The sequence below is a fragment of the Plecotus auritus genome, assembly GCF_963455305.1.
Source record: "Plecotus auritus genome assembly, chromosome: 5".
Taxonomy (NCBI): Eukaryota; Metazoa; Chordata; class Mammalia; order Chiroptera; family Vespertilionidae; genus Plecotus; species Plecotus auritus.
The window spans coordinates 32,664,890-32,683,675 of record NC_137776.1 but is presented as its reverse complement, the minus strand read 5'-3'; the positions used below and the strand labels follow the sequence as shown (position 1 = coordinate 32,683,675).

The 18,786-nt window shown below is 45.5% G+C and overlaps 1 protein-coding gene across 1 annotated transcript in view; it reads right to left on the bottom strand.

The window, feature by feature from the left end:
- Positions 1-18,786, bottom strand: part of ARMC9 (armadillo repeat containing 9) — a 126,743-nt gene that overhangs the window by 70,840 nt on the left and 37,117 nt on the right. Inside the window, exons 9-12 of the mRNA XM_080669904.1 lie at positions 18,326-18,424; positions 3,855-3,889; positions 3,286-3,397; positions 707-799 (exon numbers count right to left, since the gene is read on the bottom strand). Of these exons, the coding sequence (XP_080526030.1) occupies positions 707-799; positions 3,286-3,397; positions 3,855-3,889; positions 18,326-18,424 (339 nt within the window). The remainder of the gene's footprint in view (positions 1-706; positions 800-3,285; positions 3,398-3,854; positions 3,890-18,325; positions 18,425-18,786) is intronic.

The window sequence follows — 18,786 nt, the reverse complement described above, 5'->3', positions numbered from 1 at the left end:
GAGGTCTGGAACTAGTTCATCTCACTCCAAATCCTACATTTTCCCACTAGAACAAGCTGGCCCAGAGCTATATACAAAAACTGTGTTGGACACATTTTAAGGCAGGCCCAGGTGAAAAAACACTGAATTTGCACCCTGGCTGGTGGTTCATACACCAAATGTAGCGTTATCCCATACACCAAATGGTTGTGAGTTTGATTCCCGGTCAGGGCACATACCTAGGTAGCAGGTTCGATCCCTGGTTGGGGCACATATGAAAGGCAACCAATCCATGTTTCTCTCTCATATTATGTTTCTCTCTCTTCCTCAGCCTTCCTCTCTCTCTGTAAAAATCAATAAAAACATATCCTCCAAAATAAAAAAGGAAGAAGAAACACTGAATTTGTTTACCTACCTTGCCGATCATAAGTCATGCTGAGTTTTCAGGGCTTAAGATAAACTAGGGTGAAGAAAAGACTTGGGAATTTGAGAAGAGGAAAAATGGCAGAACAGAGTTCCAGAGTTGAATCCAGCAGTTCTAACTTGTTAGGACTCTTTATCAGACGTGAAGAGTGGGCTGACATCCAGGGTGAAGAGCAGAGCTAAGGAGCTCAGGCTGACATACAGTCACCAGGTTGAAACATGCAGAAATGGACATCTCCCCAACTGCTAGGACCAGTCCCGAAAAACGAAGGCCCTGCTGGGCCCCGGCCCATCGCTCACCCACCTGGCTGTGGCCATGGCAGTCCAAGAGGTCGTTGCTGATGTAGGCTTGCAGCACGGTCTCCCTCTGCTCTCCGGGATGGGATGTGGTCAAGCGCTGGAACAAAGAGAAGCAAAAGTAACAAGTCTGACTGTGGAGGAAAATGTCCGCAGAGTGGGTATATTTTAAACGGCAGTCCCAGTAACTAAACATTTAACTAAACAGAATAAGTAACATCCTGTGGAGCTAGGTAAGCAGCCAACCTATCCACTAATAAGAAATTATGATGTATTTTTAAGTGGATGATATGGGAGATGTAGGAGTTAACCTATACATATGATATTTTCAGGGAAGTGGAAAAATGTCTGGATTGTGCATGTACAGATAAGGGAGCACTCACCAATGCCTGGAGAGGATTTTTGTTGTTGTTGTTTTTTTTGCAGGAAGCGGCTCAAGAGTTGGCCTCTGAAGGGTGAGCAGACTGTCAGCCAGCACAGGGGATGTGAGTATGGTGGGGAGAGTGTGGGCCAGCTCAGGGCGGTGGGGAAGTACAGGGGTAGGCACAGGGGAAGTTGTAGAGGGCTCAAAATGAACACCATGCCAACAAAATAGATTTTATCTTATTGGGATTGACACAGCAATACTGTGTGTGTGTGTGTGTGTGTGTGTGTGTGTGTGTGTGTGTGTGTGTATAGGGGTGGCTGGGTAGAATTTTGTAGATTCTGAAAAGCCTAAGTCGTGCTGTTTTAAGTCAGAATTTCCTTACTGCCCGTAGGGCCAGAAGGAAAATGGAGCATGGGGAGCATGGGAAATGGTGTGTGCTTGTGGACCGGCATGAGTTTAGGATATAAGAAAACCACATGACCAACGTGAGCAAATGTCCTTGCTTTTGCAGGCCTTACTAGATGAAGATCCCTGAGACTGCAGGCCCCGCTCTGGCCGAGGACAAGCTGCCGTGTAAAGGACAAGGGGTGGGGGGGGAGAGGTCAAAAAGAGCCGCAGAGCCCCCAGAACTGAAAGGCGGAGACTGGTGTCACTGACAGACTGGGACAACATAGCCAAGGAGGGAGGCCCAACCGGGGGAGAGGACTAGATCAAAGGAGGTGGTGCCAGGCGTGCCCCATCTGTGGGCGCCACCCTTCTGTCCAGTTCACTGAGGTCAGGCCTGGGGCACTGGGTGGGGTGAGGGGCACGGGGCCGGAGTGGAGATGCTGGAGGGGGCACAGACAAAACTGTAAGACACCTGTTTATTTTTTCTGGAACATCCTGTCTCACCAAGAGGCTCAGGAGCACCAACTGATCGGAAGAGCCAAAGACAAGATGAGTTTGCTCGCCTGAGAGGAGAGGCAAACATCGGGGCAGGGATGGCCACCAGAGATGAATCATGCCACCACACCCATCTGGTCAGCTCCCGAAAACACAGCAGATGAGCAGACATCGCGACTGACACAGGACTCTTCCTGCTGCTCCTGGTGCCTCCTCGGAGCACTCCAGACCTTGTCACAGGAAGCACGCAGGCCTCGGAAGTGCAAGAGAGGAGACCTTTTTCTATCCGGATGGGGAAATTGCTCAAAGGCACCCTGAAATTCGGAGGTCCGTGAAGGAGTTTGACATTATTCCAGGGTGAGTTAGAATGTATCGTCCAGTTCAGCAGCAAACCAGTGTGAGCTTAGATCTACAGTTCTCAAAGTGTAGTCTGGGGAACCCAGGGTTCCGAAGCCCTTTGGGGGAGTCTACATGGTCACCACTGTTTTCATAATACTACTAAGCATAATGTTGTTTTCACCCACAGTCTCTCAGAGGCTATGTGAAGTGTTACTGTGACAAATCAAATGCAGGAGCAAATATGAGAATCCAGCTGTCCTCCACGAAGCCAGACATAAAAGAAATCTGCAAAAATATAAAACAATGCTGCTCTTCTAATTTTTTTTTGCTTTGGAAGATATATATTTTTAAATAGGTTGCTATATCCTGGGTTTATCACTGTTCATCTTAAATGAATTGATAAGTATACATTTTATAATTTCTCAGTTTTAATTGCTAACACTGTAAATATTGGTAAATAAAATTCATGTAAACTAAAGCTCTTTGGGGTCCTGAGTAATTTCTTATAGGGTAAAGGGGTTTGAGAGCAAAGAGCTTGAGGACCACTGACTTACCCATGATCGACATGAAGAGGGGGGAGAGAAGCAACAAGTTAGACTCTATTTTCCCTTACAGGAATGGTAGTAGTTTTCACCCTGAGGCCTGCTCGCATGGCTGGTGAACACTGGGGGCTTTGTGAGAACCAGGAGGTGGTCGGACAGGCCGACCCCACCAGCTGTCAGTGTGACTAGACCAGGAAAGGGCTGGGTGACAGGAAGTCCCCTGGGCCTAGAAACTGCTTGTGTGAAACGGCCTGGGGAAGGCAATGGCCACAGTGAGGCCAATGAAGCGGTTTTTAAAGAGAGGACAGGCTATCTTCAGGAGCTGTTTTCACTTTAGCTCAGGTGTCAGCAGGCAGCAGGAAGGAAGATCTTTAGCAGATGGGTTAAAAGATGGAGCAAGGTAGCAGCCCAATAAACCAGCAGTCTTTTTCTCAGCTTCGCGGGAAAGGTACGTACCCAGCGCAGAGCCTGCAGCAAGAAAGCTTTCAAGCGGTCGCTCCCCAAAATCAAATCCCTCTTCAGTTTCTCATAATCCAAGGAGGGCAGCAGTGGGACATCCTTCAATTTCCTACTCAGCAACACAAGTTCAAAGAGAAAGAAGAGGGCAAAGGGGATGTTCAAAACACATGCCTGGTGAAGTTCCCGTGCGTCAGACACCCCCACAGTGACAACACAATAGAAATGCTCAGGCTCACACAATGCTATCCTGTGGCCCCTCGACAGAGAACGCAAAATTTAGACATTGTGACTCTCTGCTGACTGCCTGGTGACAGTAAATTAAATCGATTTCTAGAGATTATAGAAACTATTCAACAAGCTTTTCTATTTGAGGTTACCTCACCAAAATAAATACAATTAAGATTAAAAGACACTTCTGGCTTAACACTATTACTTATAATTACTGGTATTTCCTTTACTATCCACATGGAGCTCAGCTGTTCAGATGAGCATTTATTAAAGTTACTTTGAATTCCAGTTTACCCACAGCTGTTCCACAATAACAATTGCTAAGAGCAATTACTCACATGGGTGCCACGGAGGCTCTTAACATGGTTGAAGCCTGGGAGGGTGGGGGCGAGGGGACAGAAAAGAACAGACCGTGTTACACATTGATGGCTGTGCATTGACCCTAAATCACTGTAACAGCACAAAATCTACATATCTGCAAAGTTTCTGGTCTACCGGGATTCTCCAACCATAATCATATGTTTTAAAAATTAGCCCAAGTCCAAGTTAATCAACACACTACTAATGCACTTCCCAGGCCATCCACCCTTGGTTTGGGGCCACTCCACTCCCAGGAGCAATCTATGAAAATACCAGGTGGGTCCTCCTGACCAAACTCCCAGAGGTACTAACGCTGCCAGGTCGAAGACAGAAGAAAGGACGAAGCCATAAAAATCATTTAATTACCTTGTTTTTTTCTTTATTAAAATTTTATCTTTGAGTATAAAAAGAACCCATTGCCCTTTGTACCAAGTCAAACACTATAGAAGTGTTTATAGATATATAGAGGTGTTTGTAGAAAAAGATAAATAACCCCCTCCCATCCCACGCCTCTGTAATCCAAATCATTGCCCGCTTTATGGGTATTCACATTGCGTGTCCCCCCTCCCTTTTGGCCACTGCAGGCAATGCTACATTAAACATACAGTAAGATAGAAATAACCCAATGCTTTGGGTGGCACTTGTATGAACCGACTCAAACCAAATGTAAAACGCTATTTTGAGAAAATGGAACACAGACTGCACTGGTATTACATAATGCTAGGGGACTGGTGCTTATTGTATTAGACATTGTGGTTATAATCTGGTTTGTTTTTCAAAGCCTTTCTCTGTTAGAGATACTGACTTCTCTGCAGGTGAAATGATATGTTCGCAATAGGTTTTAAAGAACTCCAGAAAAAAAATGAAGTAGAGGCAAAGAGAGGAAATCTCAGCCGTCTGTGGGGCCCCTGATGTCAAATGGTCATTGTCCATGCTTCTCATGTTGACCTGTGATTATCTTGCAATTACTTCCGTGTCTCTTTCAGCAGGCATTGGTTCCACAGCGGCTGGAGGTTCAGCACCCTTGTGTCCCCGGCACCTGGAACCGTGCTTGGACACACAGAGGCACTCACCGACACGTGCTGTATGAGTGAGTGAACAGGGACTGACTTCTGAAGTGGGCACTCAGAATCCTGCACTGGTTTCTCCACTGGTTTATCTGTTGCTTTGCCGCAGGATTTACACAGCAGGCAGGTTCCCATCTGGGAGTCGCCACACCTGCTTTTAAATGGCTCATGATTATATATGTTTTAAAATTTTTTAACCCTTATTTTTTAAAATTAAAAGACAGCAGGGGAACAGCAAAGGCAGGTCACCTGGCAAGCGCCCTCAAGGGGAATGTTGACTTAGGGGAGGTTAAAGGTCACAGTTGGACACATGAGGAAATGTGCCTTAGCCACCAGACCGGGACTGAAGAGCAACGGAAGGAAGTGGAGAACCAGAGGAACATCCCACCCCGTGGGGAAGGGAGGTTGCTACGGCCAACACTGTAATGAGAAGGGGGACGCGCACAACATGAAATGCAGGGTTGTGCATGCAGGAGGGGGCGGCTGGCACGGAAAACTGCGAATGAGATTTGGAAATGGAGCTAAGTAGGTGGAGAGTGGGCAAGCGTCCAAATGAGCTCCCAAGCTCCATAGAAGCTTCTCGGGCAGGAGCCTCTCGGGCTCCCCAAATCATCAAGGGCACCCGCTTCAGGGACCTGCGGGCAAGGTGCAAATAGGGGGCTAATAAGAGAAAGACAGAGCAAGATGCAGCAACACCCACATACGGGGCAGTGCTGGAGCTGGGGTGCTGGAGCTCATGGGGTTTCTGGACCTGAGCTGAGCCTGGAGGGCCAGATGGGCATCAGATCAGGGAAGGCCACAGACTCCAGGCTGAGCATTTTGGACTTGATGGGAAGGACCTTGAATGATTCCCAGGGGTTTCCAGAGTATCATTCACTAGACAGGAAACACAGTGGGGAGAGACCACTTGTTTGAAGAAAAAGATGAGCTCGGATTTAGACGGAGACAATGTGACGTGCCTGTCAGACATTCACGGGGAGAAAGCACGGAGTCTGGGCTTGGAGACTGGGGAAAGGGCTGAGCTAATGGCACAATCACACTCTGCCAATTACACCCTACCAACTGGTTGAGATCAAAGGTGTTCAAGTCCTCAGGTCACCAAGGTCAGTACAGGTACGGGACAGCATGGTATATGAGGTGTAGCCAGCTGTGCAACCCCTCGTTCACATACAGAGCTCGGGCCCAGAAAGACTGCCTCGAAATGCAGTGCTGATGTGGGCAGAGGGCAGGCACCTTGCTAAAACTTAAGGAAGCCACATAAGGGAGAATCCAAGGACTGAAGATGTTGGCCTTCAAGCCAAAGTCCTGGTCCCCACAATGGAAGCTTCAGGAAGAATCCTGAATAACTGCACCAGGCTGTCCTGGAAAAGGGCCGCCCCCACCTCCTCCAGCCCCTGCTGGGTTTATTGCTAATAAAGGTGGCTGATCGCGGAGGTACATGCCTTCTAAGATTCACATGCACTGGGCCTTTAATGTCTTTAATGCTATCACACCTGCAAGTATTTTAACTTGTATTTCCAATGAGGTCTACCTGGTGTTGTTGAAGAAAGAAAGAGTTAATTCCCAAATGGGCCCTTTTCCCTGGACGCATTAAAATGGAAACTCCCCCATCCAATGAATCCACAAACCCAGAGGTGCCATTCGGTGGGACTTGGGATTCACCCAGGGGGCTACACTCAGATTTTCACCTTCAGACTGTTTCTGCATTCATGCTTGCCCAGTGCAAATTGGGGGCTAATAAGAGAAAGACAGAGCAAGATGCTCTCAGACGCTTTTTGCAGCATACAAAGATGCATGTTGCAAGACTAGAAACAGCAAACAATTAAAAAGCAGCCTAACGTCTGCTAGAGTAATGGTTAAATGTGCTATACTGTTCCCAATTAAAACGCTAGGAGGCAAGGGAAATACAAACAGGCTAAGAGGATACAGAAGATTTAAAAGGCACTGTTAAGAGACAGCTGCAGAACGCTATGTGCAATAAAACCTTAATTATATATAATTTCTAAAGGTCTGGAAGGATGCATATGAAACGTAGTCAACAGGTTACTGAGGGAGGAAGGTGAGATGGGGTGAGTGTGAGGAAGGGAAGCGATTTGCGTTTGCTCCATTTACTACTACATTGTTATATTTTCCAGCGGACACATAGTCAGGTATCACTTGTGTAATCTTAGAAAACTGAGACTGTGTCCTGAGGAAGAAGTTTCCCTCTTACTCCTTTCACTGGCTGATCTCAGATGATTGGTAAGGATGACCAAATGACAAGCCTGAGGTCAGGGTAGTGACAGGCAGTCGCACCTGGGAGAGTTCTGGTCTCAAAAAAATCAATCCCGTTCTTATCAGTCCTTCTGGGGGCACCTGGAGCTGACTGCCAGCTTGGATACCGTGAGCAGACTTCTGAACTGTTAACTGGGCATGAACTAGGCAGAATGGAAACACATTTCTTCCCACGCATTTCCTCCACAGGGCCTCCACCAGTGTGATCCTCACCCTTCCCTCCCGACCCCCTCATTCCAGGCAATGAGACTGCTCAGAGAGCAGAGGGCAGCTCTGCTCCCAGTGGTGGTGGTAGTAAGAGGCTTGGCCAGAGCTGTGCATGACTGGGTGGGTACATTTCTTTAATTCCAGGGTTCAAAAGTAGGGAACCATCAGTTTCCTGGATTTACCTAAATTCCATAGATAAACCTCTGAAGAATTTTATAAAGAATGTTCGTGTGCTGGAGATGCATGTGTCTCTTAAGATAACTAATCTGGGGCTAAGAATGTAGGACTGACTTTTCTCAAATGTGTGCTTTTTAAAACTCTCAACTTTTCTTTCTTCTTTGGAACATGCTGTGTTTTCATTTTGCAAATCCTAAGACCCTTGAATAAAACGTCATAATTTTTAATTTTTTTTAAAAAAGGGAGCCCTGGACAGTTTGGCTCAGTGGATAGAGTGTCAGCCTGCAGACTGAAGGGTCCCAGGTTCGATTCTGGTTAGGGGCACATGCCCGGGTTGTGGGCTCCATCCCCAGTGGGAGTGTGCAGGAGGCAGCCAATTTATGATTTTCTCACATCACTGATATTTCTATCTCTCTCTCCCTCTCCCTTCCTCTCTGAAATCAATAAAAATATATATTTAAAAAAAGGGAAACCCACCTGCCTACAAATAAAATCCATATTCTCCAATATAAGTTTTATAAGTATTGACAAAGATATTTTCGGCTACTTTCTCCTTATTCTTTGTCCTATTTTTCTATTGGTGCAGACCTCAGTGGGGAAGGTGCTATTTTCTGAGCCCTTTTGAATTTTCAGCAGTGAATGAGGTTGCAGAAGGCCAGATTTTTAACAGCCAGATTCAGAAGCTGGTACCAAATGCACCGAACTTGATAGAGCATAGCAGTTTTCTGATGGGCCCCAGCTGAGCCCCTTTTCAGAGTGCAATGAAGCGGAACACTCAGGGTCGCCCCAGCACCCAAGGAGATGCTGACCAAGACATGGTATAAGAGAGGCTGGTCTGTGCCTGCCTACTGGTCTTGAAATTGATGAAACTATTTGGACCTAGAGTAGAATGTATTCCCTTAAAAAAAATGAAAAGCAACCTTATCCTTCCATCCTAAATCCTACCAGTACGTCCCATCTAAATTGTACCCTAAGTTTCTCTTCACACATTATAAATCTGAAGTGTGACAACTTTAGCCACGCCTAATCAACTACTATGTTCTCTGGTACTTTTACCATGACTCAGACCCACTTTTTATCATCTTGTAGATAAATTTACTAGGAGCAATAAAAGATTGTTTGCAGCTTTATTGTCTGTTCCTGAGTGGCTCAGTAAAATGAATCCGGTTATGAGCCTAGGTAAACAGAGCTCTTCCTTTCCCCCGGCTTCTCAGGCTGTGGCTCTGTGCCTTCGTGGCTCCTAACAGGAAGGAGGGCAGGACTAGGTCCGGACACATGGTGTTAGCTTCTAACGGGATAAAGTGACAGCTGTGTTGTGCCCCTCTCCCTTTAAACTGCTCCTTATTAACATGACAGCAGTTTTAAACAAGCTGGTGTATCACTCCACCACCAGAAAATGGAAATACAGGCATTCCTGCATATGCGAGAAAGGATGGGATTCTATACCACAAACCTGGAATTAACGAATAAATGGAAGGCAGGGAAGAAAGGAGTGGTCCTGTTAGACACAGACCTGCTAGGCTCAGGACTGCTAAGCAGCCATCCCTTTTGATAAACACACTGCTCCACACCGACTTCACCGTACGTGTGCACAGAAGTCCACCCGGCCAGGCCTCGGGGATGCGCTTGAAGCCCCTCGTCCTGGAGGGCCCCTTTTCTGAAACCTGGATGTCTCTGTGTGCTTTACTGACATTTAAAAACTGGCCACTCTTGGAAAACCAAGATGGTGGCACAGGTAAACACCTATACTCGCTGCCTCTCACAACCACATCAAAATTACAACTGAAAGGGAGAACAACTACCACCCAGAACGGTGGGAAAGCTGGCTGAGTGGAAGTTCCATAACTAGAGAGGTGAAGAAAGCGCATTGAGACTGGTAAGAGGTGTGGAGGTGGGAAAGTGCTGGCACCTGGATGTGCTGCTCTTTTAATGGGGAGGGAGATACAAGCTCCCACTTGCTCTGAACTCCAGTTCTGGGAGAGACTCTGGGGGACCCAGACACATACGGGGGAAACTGGACTGTCTGGAATCAGGACAGGAATGCAAGGGCGGCTTTCTCTCAGAGGTGCTTGCAGCGATCATTGTTCCTACATGGGGGCGTGGGATGCAGAGACCCAGGGACCTCTCCGGTGCAGGGCTGACTGGCAGCCATTGCTGTTTGCTCTGCCCTGGTGATTCCCTGAGAACCCGCCCCACCCAATTTACAACCTCACCCAAGCTGTGCGCATCGGCTTTTGCATATGAATGGCCTGTCCTTTCTCTGCCTAAAACCTGTCAAACTACAACTGGATCAGAGAGCCCCAGAGCTTCCAAAAGAAGGCCCAAGGCCCGGCAGGAGCAGCCTGCCTTGCTTCACAGCTGGGCCTCGTCTGGGCACTTCCAAACTCCATACAAAGAGGAGGAATCTGCAGATGTCTCTGTAGCTCCTGCTGGGCGGCCCCAGACAGTGGCTGACCTTGCACCTCCTTGGAGATCCAAGAGCCAGTGTACCCAGTGGTCAGAGTGAGACCATACCGGATTACAACTCTTCACATCCATAAGAGACACACTCAAGGGACTGACTCAGTGAGCACCAAAGCCCCACTGAAGCAAGTCCTGCCCCATAAGCGTGTCTCCTGCAACAGATCTTCCAGTGCAGACACAGCTGGTCATCACAGCCAATTGGCCTGGAGGTCAATTCCTCCCAGTGACACCAACAGCAATCAAGGCTTAACTACAACAAGACTGTGCACTCAGCCCACAAAGGGGTGCACCAAGAGTGTCCAATTCAGGTGACTGGGGAGGCTGAGCCACTGGGCCATACCACACAAGGCCACTTTATAAACTCAAGGAGACTTAGCAGCTACCCAATACATAGAAACAAACACAGGGAAGCAGCCAAAATGCAGAGACAAAGAAACAAGTCACACATGAAAGAAATGGATGAAAGCAAAATACTGGATATAGAGTTCAAAACCACGGTTATAAGGTTACCCAAGAATCTTCCAGAAATCTCCAAGAAATTTAGTGAGACCCTCAAGGATATGAAAAGGACCAATCAGAAATTAAGCATACACTGACTGAAATAAAGATAATATACAGAGATTCAACAGCAGACTAGAGGATCCCAAGAATCAAGTCAAAGATTTGAAATACGAAGCAGCAAAAAACACCCAACCAGAAAAGCAAATAGAAAAAAAGAATCCAAAAATATGAAGATAGTGTAAGGAGCCTCTGGGACAACTTCAAGCATACCAACATCCGAATTATGGGGGTGCCAGAAGAAGAGAGAGAGCAAGATACTGAAAACCTATTTGAAGAAATAATGACTGAAAACTTCCCCCACCTGGTGAAAGAAATAGACTTACAAGTCCAGGAAGCGCAGAGAACTCCAAACAAGAGGAATCCAATGAGGACCACACCAAGACACATCATAATTACAATGCCAAGGGCAAAAGACAAAGAGAGAATCTTAAAAGCAGCAAGAGAAAAACAGTTAGTTACCTACAAGGGACCTTATCTGATGAACTCTTTTAGTTTTTTCTTGTCTGTGAAGCTCTTTATCAGACTGTCAGCTGATTTCTCAACAGAAACTATGCAGGCCAGAAGGGAGTGGCAAGAAATATTCAAAGTGATGAATAGCAAGAACCTACAATCAAGATTACTCTACCAAGCAAAGCTATCATTCAGAATTGAAGGTCAGATAAAGAGCTTCACAGACAAGAAAAAGCTAAAGGAGTTCATCACCACCAAACCAGGATTATATGAAATGCTGAAGGGTATTCTCTAAGAAGAAAAAGAAGAAGAAAAAGGTAAAGATAAAAAATTATGAACAGCAAAGTGACAACAAATACATATCTATCAACAAGTGAACCTAAAAATCAAATGAATAAAAAACCTGATGAACAGAACAGACTGGTGAATGTAATATGATCAGGGGCATGGAAAGGGAGCAGACTGACAGTTCTCGGGGGGAAGGGGTTGTGGAGGGTGCGGGAAGAGACTGGACAAAGAGCTTACAACTATGGATGAGGTCAGTGGGGGCAGGGGGGGAGACGGGGGGAGGGCCTGGAGTAGGGTGAGAACCGGGTAAAGGGGAGCTATGGGGGGAAAAAAGAGGAACATTTGTAATAATCTCAACAAAAAGATTAAAACAAAACAAAACAAAAAACTGGCCACTCTCTAAGCCTTGTGCATGCACAAATCCCCGGGGCCACATCATGAAGCACAGATCTGCAGCTTTGAACATCATGTGTCCACGTGAGGTGCCACTTCCCCACGCGCCCAGGGGACATGGTCAAGGACGCTGCTCTTCACCTCGTTACCATGTCCTTTCTATGAAGATCCACAAGAGAAATGACCCTCAGGTCTCGGCACCAGAATAGCCACTTTGTTCGACCTTCTGTCTTCTTTTTAAAATGTTTTTAAATTACAATAGTAACACACCTACTTGGAAAAAGTTCACGGTCTGCAGGGCACCTAAGAACTTCAGTGATGCTGACATGGTCTATTTTGGGAACTTGTGGCGGCATTCACATTACTGTTGTGCTTTCTAGGCTGCTTAGATGCAGCAAACAGTGGATAATAAATATTAGAGAACTATTTTCTCTTCATTATAACTAAATCACGTAACTGCTCACATGCCCCTTTTTGCACAAGCCCTGAGAGCCAAATATGCCTCTCTCCAGATGTCCAGCATCTTATGACATGTATTTTTATACTAGCTTAGCCCTGGCTTACTTTTATTATTCCTACCTTTATTTTCCTTTAACCACAATTTATTTCCCCCCAGCATTATTGAGATACCGACGTATAACACTGTAAGTTTCAGGTGTACAGTGTGATGATCTGATACATGTATACATTGTGAAATGATTACCACCATAAGGTTGGTTAACACGCCCATCACCTCACACAGGTACCTTTTATTTCCTGTGGTGAGAACATTTAAGATCTACTCTCTTAGCAACTTTCAAGTATATAATACAGTATTGCTAACTATAGTCACCATGCTGTACGTTAGAACCCCAGGACTTACTCATCTCATAACCAAAGGTTTTACCCTTTGACCAACATCTCCCATTTTCCCCACCCTCAGCCCCAGGAAACCACCAGTCTACTTTCTGTTCCTATGAGTTTTAACCACAACTTCTTTACTTTTATTTTTTATTTTTTCATGTCTCATATTTGAGTTTTTTAATGTTATAATAATAAGCTGTTTCAAACCTACTTGAGAATGAGGTTTCAGATGTACACTCCAGTAATCATATAACTCACTAAGTGATTATCCCAATGAATCTTGTACCCATCTGACACCATACATATATATTAGATTATTATTTTTTGTTGAAAGTATTACATATGTCCTCCTTTTTCATCTTTGTTTAAATTTTTTATTTTTGTTTTTTAAATCTTTATTGTTTTTTGTTTTTTTAATATATTTTTATTGATTTTAGAGGAAGGGATAGGGAGAGATAGAAGCATCAATGATGAGCGAGAACCATTGATCGGCTGCCTCCTGCACGCCCCCTACTGGGGATTGAGCCCACAACCCGGGCATGTGTCCTTGACCAGAATCGAACCCAGGACTTTTCAGTCCGCAGGCCAATGCTCTATCCCAGGGGTGGGCAAACTTTTTGACTCGAGGGCCACAATAGGTTCTTAAACTGGACCGGAGTGCCAGAACAAAAGCATAGATGGAGTGTTTGTGTGAACTAATATAAATTCAAAGTAAACATCATTACATAAAAGGGTACGGTCTTTTTTTTTTTATTATTTCAATAGTTTTATTCATTTCAAACATTTTAACTAGAAGAATGTAAACACTAATTATTATAATTTGAAACTTCAAAAAATGGAGGAATCATAGCACAATAACATACCTTATATTGAAGATGGCAAATGCAAAATAAAATTGCCTAACAAAGGAAAGGTACAAAAGCCTTTCAAATTAAACTTAAATATAATAAAATAATTTAAAACTAAAACAAATAGAAAAGAACAAAATGTGTAAACAGTAAATTAAACATTTTCTTTAGTGCAACTTCCAAATTATGCCCGGGACGTAGATGTAGATGGCAATGTAGACTGGGTTGAAAGGTTTTTGGTCTTTAAAACATCAACTTCGGTGGGAACAGTGTTGTTGGTCTCCTTTTTAGCTAATGCTCTGATACTGTGCTCTCCAGGGGCGTGTCTCCCTACATCACCATGATAACGTGTCTAGCATTCCCAGGGTGATGTCGGGGGACGCGTCCGCGGGCATTACAAGGAGCCTCTGAAAGATTGAGAGGTTGTTCCTTCTACTGAATGGGCGGATATAAATCCGCCCACTCAGAAGAAGGAGCTGCGGCCGTGTTTCCCGATGTTGCCATGTTAACACTGCTGCTGGTGGAGGAGTGGAGGGGAGAGCAAGAGAACCCTCTGCTCTTTCGGCTCCGCGGGCCGGATAGAACAGCCAAACGGGCCGGATCCGGCCTGTGGGCCGTAGTTTGCCCTCGGCTGCTCTATCCACTGAGCCAAAGCGACTAGGGCTAAATCTTTATTGTTGAAAGTATTACATATGTCCCCTTTTCCCCCCCATTGATCCCTTCCAGCCCTCCCCTGCCCCCCACCCCCAAGCCTTCACCACCCTGCTGTCTGTGTCCATGGGTTATGCATATATGCATACAAGTTCTTTGGTTGATTAGTTCCCACCCACCCACCTTCCTTCCAAGAATCATTTATTATCATTATTATTATTTTTGTTGTTATTAATCCTCACCTGGGGATATTTTTTCCATTGCTTTTTAGAGAGTGGAAGGGAAGGATAGAGGGAGAGAAACATTCATGTGAGAGAGAAACATTGATTGGTTGCCTCCCGCATGCAACTGGACCAGGGCTGGGAATCGAGCCTGTTACCCTTCGTTACGTTGGCTGATGCTATAACTATTGCGCCACCAGCCAAGGCGGGAATAAATTATTATTTTAATACTACAAAAGGCCCTAATATTTTTTTTTAATGGTAACTAAATTTCTTTGAATGTTTTATCCTGGGTTTCCAATTATTTCCTTTTTTTAAATAAATCTTTATTGTTCAGATTATTACAGATGTTCCTCTTTTTTCCCCCCATAGCTCCCCTCCACCTGATTCCCCCCTCCACCCCATGCCCTTACCCCCCGCCCACTGTCTTCATCCATAGGTGTAAGATTTTTGTGCAATCTCTTCCCGCACCCCTCACACCCCCTTCCCCCCGAGAATTGTCAGTTCACTCCCTTTCTATGCCCCTGATTCTATTATATTCATCAGTTTATTCTGTTCATCAGATTTTTTATTCACTTGATTTTTAGATTCACTTGTTGATAGGTATGTACTTGTCACTTTGTTGTTCATAATTTTTATCTTTACCTTTTTCTTCTTCTTCCTCTTCTTAAAGAACACCCTTCAGCATTTCATGTAATCCTGGTTTGGTGGTGATGAACTCCTTTAGCTTTTTCTTGTCTGTGAAGCTCTTTATCTGACCTTCAACTCTGAATGATAGCTTTGCTGGGTAGAGTAATCTTGGTTGTAGGTTCTTGCTGTTCATCAATTTGAATATTTCTTGCCACTCCCTTCTGGCCTGCATAGTTTCTGCCGAGAAATCAGCTGACAGTTGTATGGGTACTCCCTTGTAGGTAACTAACTGTTTTTCTCTTGCTGCTTTCAAGATTCTCTCTTTGTCTTTTGCCCTTGGCATTTTAATTATGATGTGTCTTGGTGTGGTCCTCTTTGGATTCCTCTTGTACGGGGTTCTGTGCGCTTCCTGAACTTGTAAGTCTATTTCTTTCACCAGGTAGGAAAAGTTTTCTGTCATTATTTCTTCTAATAGGTTTTCAATATTTTGCTCTCTCTCTTCTTCTGGCACCCCCATAATTCTGATGTTGGTACGCTTAAAGTTGTCCCAGAGGCTCCTTACACTATCTTCATGTTTTTTGGATTCTTTTTTCTTTTTGTTTTTCTGGTTGGGTGTTTTTTGTTTCCTCATATTTCAAATCTTTGGTTTGATTCTTTGGGTCCTTTGGTCTACTGTATATTCTTTATTTCAGACAGTGTATGCTTAATTTCTGACTGGTCCTTTCCCACTTTTTTGGCATTCTCATTAAGATCCTTAAAAGTCTCACTAAGTTCCTCAGAAGTTTCTAAAAGAGTCTTGAGTAACCTTATAACTGTGGTTTTGAACTCTATGTCCAGTAGTTTGCTTTACTCCATTTCTTTCATTCATGACATGTTTCTTTGTCTCCACATTTTGGCTGCTTCCCTGTGTTGATGGAGTGGTTTTGTGTGGTAGGTGACCTATAGGACCCAGTGGTTCAGCCTCCCCAATCACCTGAGGTGGACACTCTTGGTGCACCCCTTTGTGGGCTGAGTGCACAGTCTTGTTGTAGTTAAGCCTTAATTGTTGTTGGTATCACTGGGAGGAATTGACCTCCAGGCCAATTGGCTGTGAGGACCCGCTGTGTCTATAATGGAAGAACTGCTGTGCTGGAGACACCCTTATGGGGCAGGACTTGTTTCAGTGGGGCTTTGGTTTTTCACTGAGTCTACCTCTTGAATGTGTCACTTATGGATCTGAGGAGTTGAAATCTGGTGTCGTCTCACACTGACCACTAGGTATACTGGCTTCTGGATCTCCAATGGGGTGCAGGTCAGCTACTTTCTGAGGCCACCCAGCAGGGGCTACAGCAAGATCTGCAGATTTCTCCTCTTTGCTTGGGGTTTGGAAGTTTTGGAGCTGTCTGACCAGAGCTGCAGTTTGTTAGGTTAAGCTGGGATAGGGCAAGCCATTCATATGCAAAAGCCGCTGCGCACAGTTTGGGTGGGTTTGTAAATTGGGCAGGGCAGGGTCTCAGGGAATCACTAGGGAAGCGCAAACAGCAATGGCTGCCAGTCAGCCATCTCTGCGTCTCCATGTTTCCATGTTTCCACATCCCCGCATCCCGCACCCCAGCGCAGTAAACAATGATGCCTGTGCGCACCTCTGCAAAATAACCACCCTCATTTTCCGACCCGATGGCAGACAGTCCAGCTTCTTCCCGTAGGAGTCTGGGTCCCCAAAGTCTCACCGGGAACTGGAGTTCAGAGCAGTCGGGAGCTTGTGTCTCCCTTCAGATTGAAAAAAAAGCGCACCCAGTCGCCAGCTGCCAGCCCGATTCACGCGCCTCCATACCTCTGCTTTGCCGTGCTTGTGCACGTCCTACCCGGTCTCAATGCTCTTTTCTCTTTCCTTCTAGTTGTAGAACTTCTACTCAGCCAGCTTTCCCGGGGTTCTGGGTGATAGACGTTTTGTCTTTTAGTTGTAGTTTTGGTGTGGTTGTGAGAGGCAGCACGTACAGGTGTATACCTTATGCCGCCATCTTGGTTTCTCTGGCCCTAGTATGTTTTAAAGACCCCAATATTAATGGGCAAACCCTTAATTGAAAGTCGTGGCTCTGACCCATGGGGGTGCCTCAGGATCCCCTGGCACCTCCTCCCTAATCCAATGTACCTGGCTGCACCCACTCAGCCCCTGGACCAGGCAGCAGGGTGGTGTGAGTTCCAGGGACCTGGGTTCATGAACTTTGAAGACTTCCCTGGGAGATCCTAGAGTCCTTGCTCCTCTAGTGAGGACCCCAACTCAGCAGCACAGGCCTCCACGTGAGCCCGCCTAAGAAGGACACGGTGGCACCTCTGTGGTATTTGGCATGGGGTGCAAACCCAAACCTCATCACGAGGAAACATCAAACACAAAAGGAGAAAGGTTCTATTTTTAGAAAGGGGAAAGGACTATATTCTCCCAAAATCTCAATTTCACGGAAGTCAACAAAGACCGCAGAAACGTTCAAGAGTAAAGAAGACTAAGAGATGTGACAGCAATGCATGGCCTGGACTTCCAACGGCAGCAGGCTGTAAAGGACATGAATGGCTCAGCTCACACTACTGGAAAATGCACAGATTAGAGAATACCGAATCAATATTAAATTTACTGAAGTTGATAATCACATGTTATACAGGACAATATTCCTATTAAGAAATATACTCTGCACTGAAGAATTTAGGAATAAAGGGCCATGGTACATGCCCTCAAATGGTTCAGAAAACAGATTGTGTAGAGACAGAAAGTAAAGAAACCAATGGATAAACTGCCAGCAGCTGAATCTGGGTGAAGGCTACACAAAGTGTCCTTTGTGCAATTTTTGCAACTTTTCTGTGTTGGCAATTCCCAGTAAAAAGTTAAAAAGAATACTCCTGCTCTAGGCCATACAACTTCCAATATTTCCCCTCGTTGGTACCAGCACTTGGCACCCACAAGCAATGCCACTGCGCAGAGCAGAACACGCCTCTCCCCAGGGGGCCGTCTTCCAACTGCTCACTCCTTTAAAATCACCTTCTCCTCCTCCTGGGAATTTACAGACCCCAACGTCAGCTGAGGTGCAGCCTCTGAATGTTATTTTCTCCTGCTCTTTCAGTTTTTTAGTTACATTACCTTTTTAATATATTTTTTATTGATTTCAGAGAGGAAGGGAGAGGGAGAGAGAGATAGAAACATCTATGATGAGAGACAATCATTGATCAGCTGCTTCCTGCACACCCCCCACTAGGGATCAAGCCTGCAACCTGGGCATATGCCCTGACCGGGAATTGAACCATGACCTCCTGGTTCATAGGTTGATGTTCAACCTCGAAGTCACGCCAGTGGGGCTAGTTACAATATTTTAGGGGGGGCGGGCAGATCAGGGGCACAGAGCCTCACCGTCCCAGGCCTCGTGAAGTCCACGCTGTGCGCCAGGCTCTGCCGCATCTGGTTACTGAAGAGGCGGATGCAGACGCTCTGCAGGTACTCAGGAGTGATCTGCAAAGAGATATGAGTTTGGCTGGTGAAAGGATGAGACCCACCCAGAGATAGCGGAGGCGGCCTGGCAGTCACAGCTGTCTCTAGCAGGCTTCTTTAAGGGCCAGAGAGGAAATTTTGCTTTAACTCAGGAGCTCTCAGTAGTTAAAGCACCACCAATGTCCTTTTAAATGTCAAAAACATTGCATACTTTTCAGTTCTAGTTTTCTGTGGCTTAGAGACTTTAGATCAACCCCTTACTCCTGATACTGTTTCCTGCTTTTTTAAAAAATACGTTTTTATTGACTTCAGAGAGAGGGAGGGAGAGGGCGAGAGAGAGAGAAACATCGATGAGATAGAAACATCAATTGGCTACCTCCTGC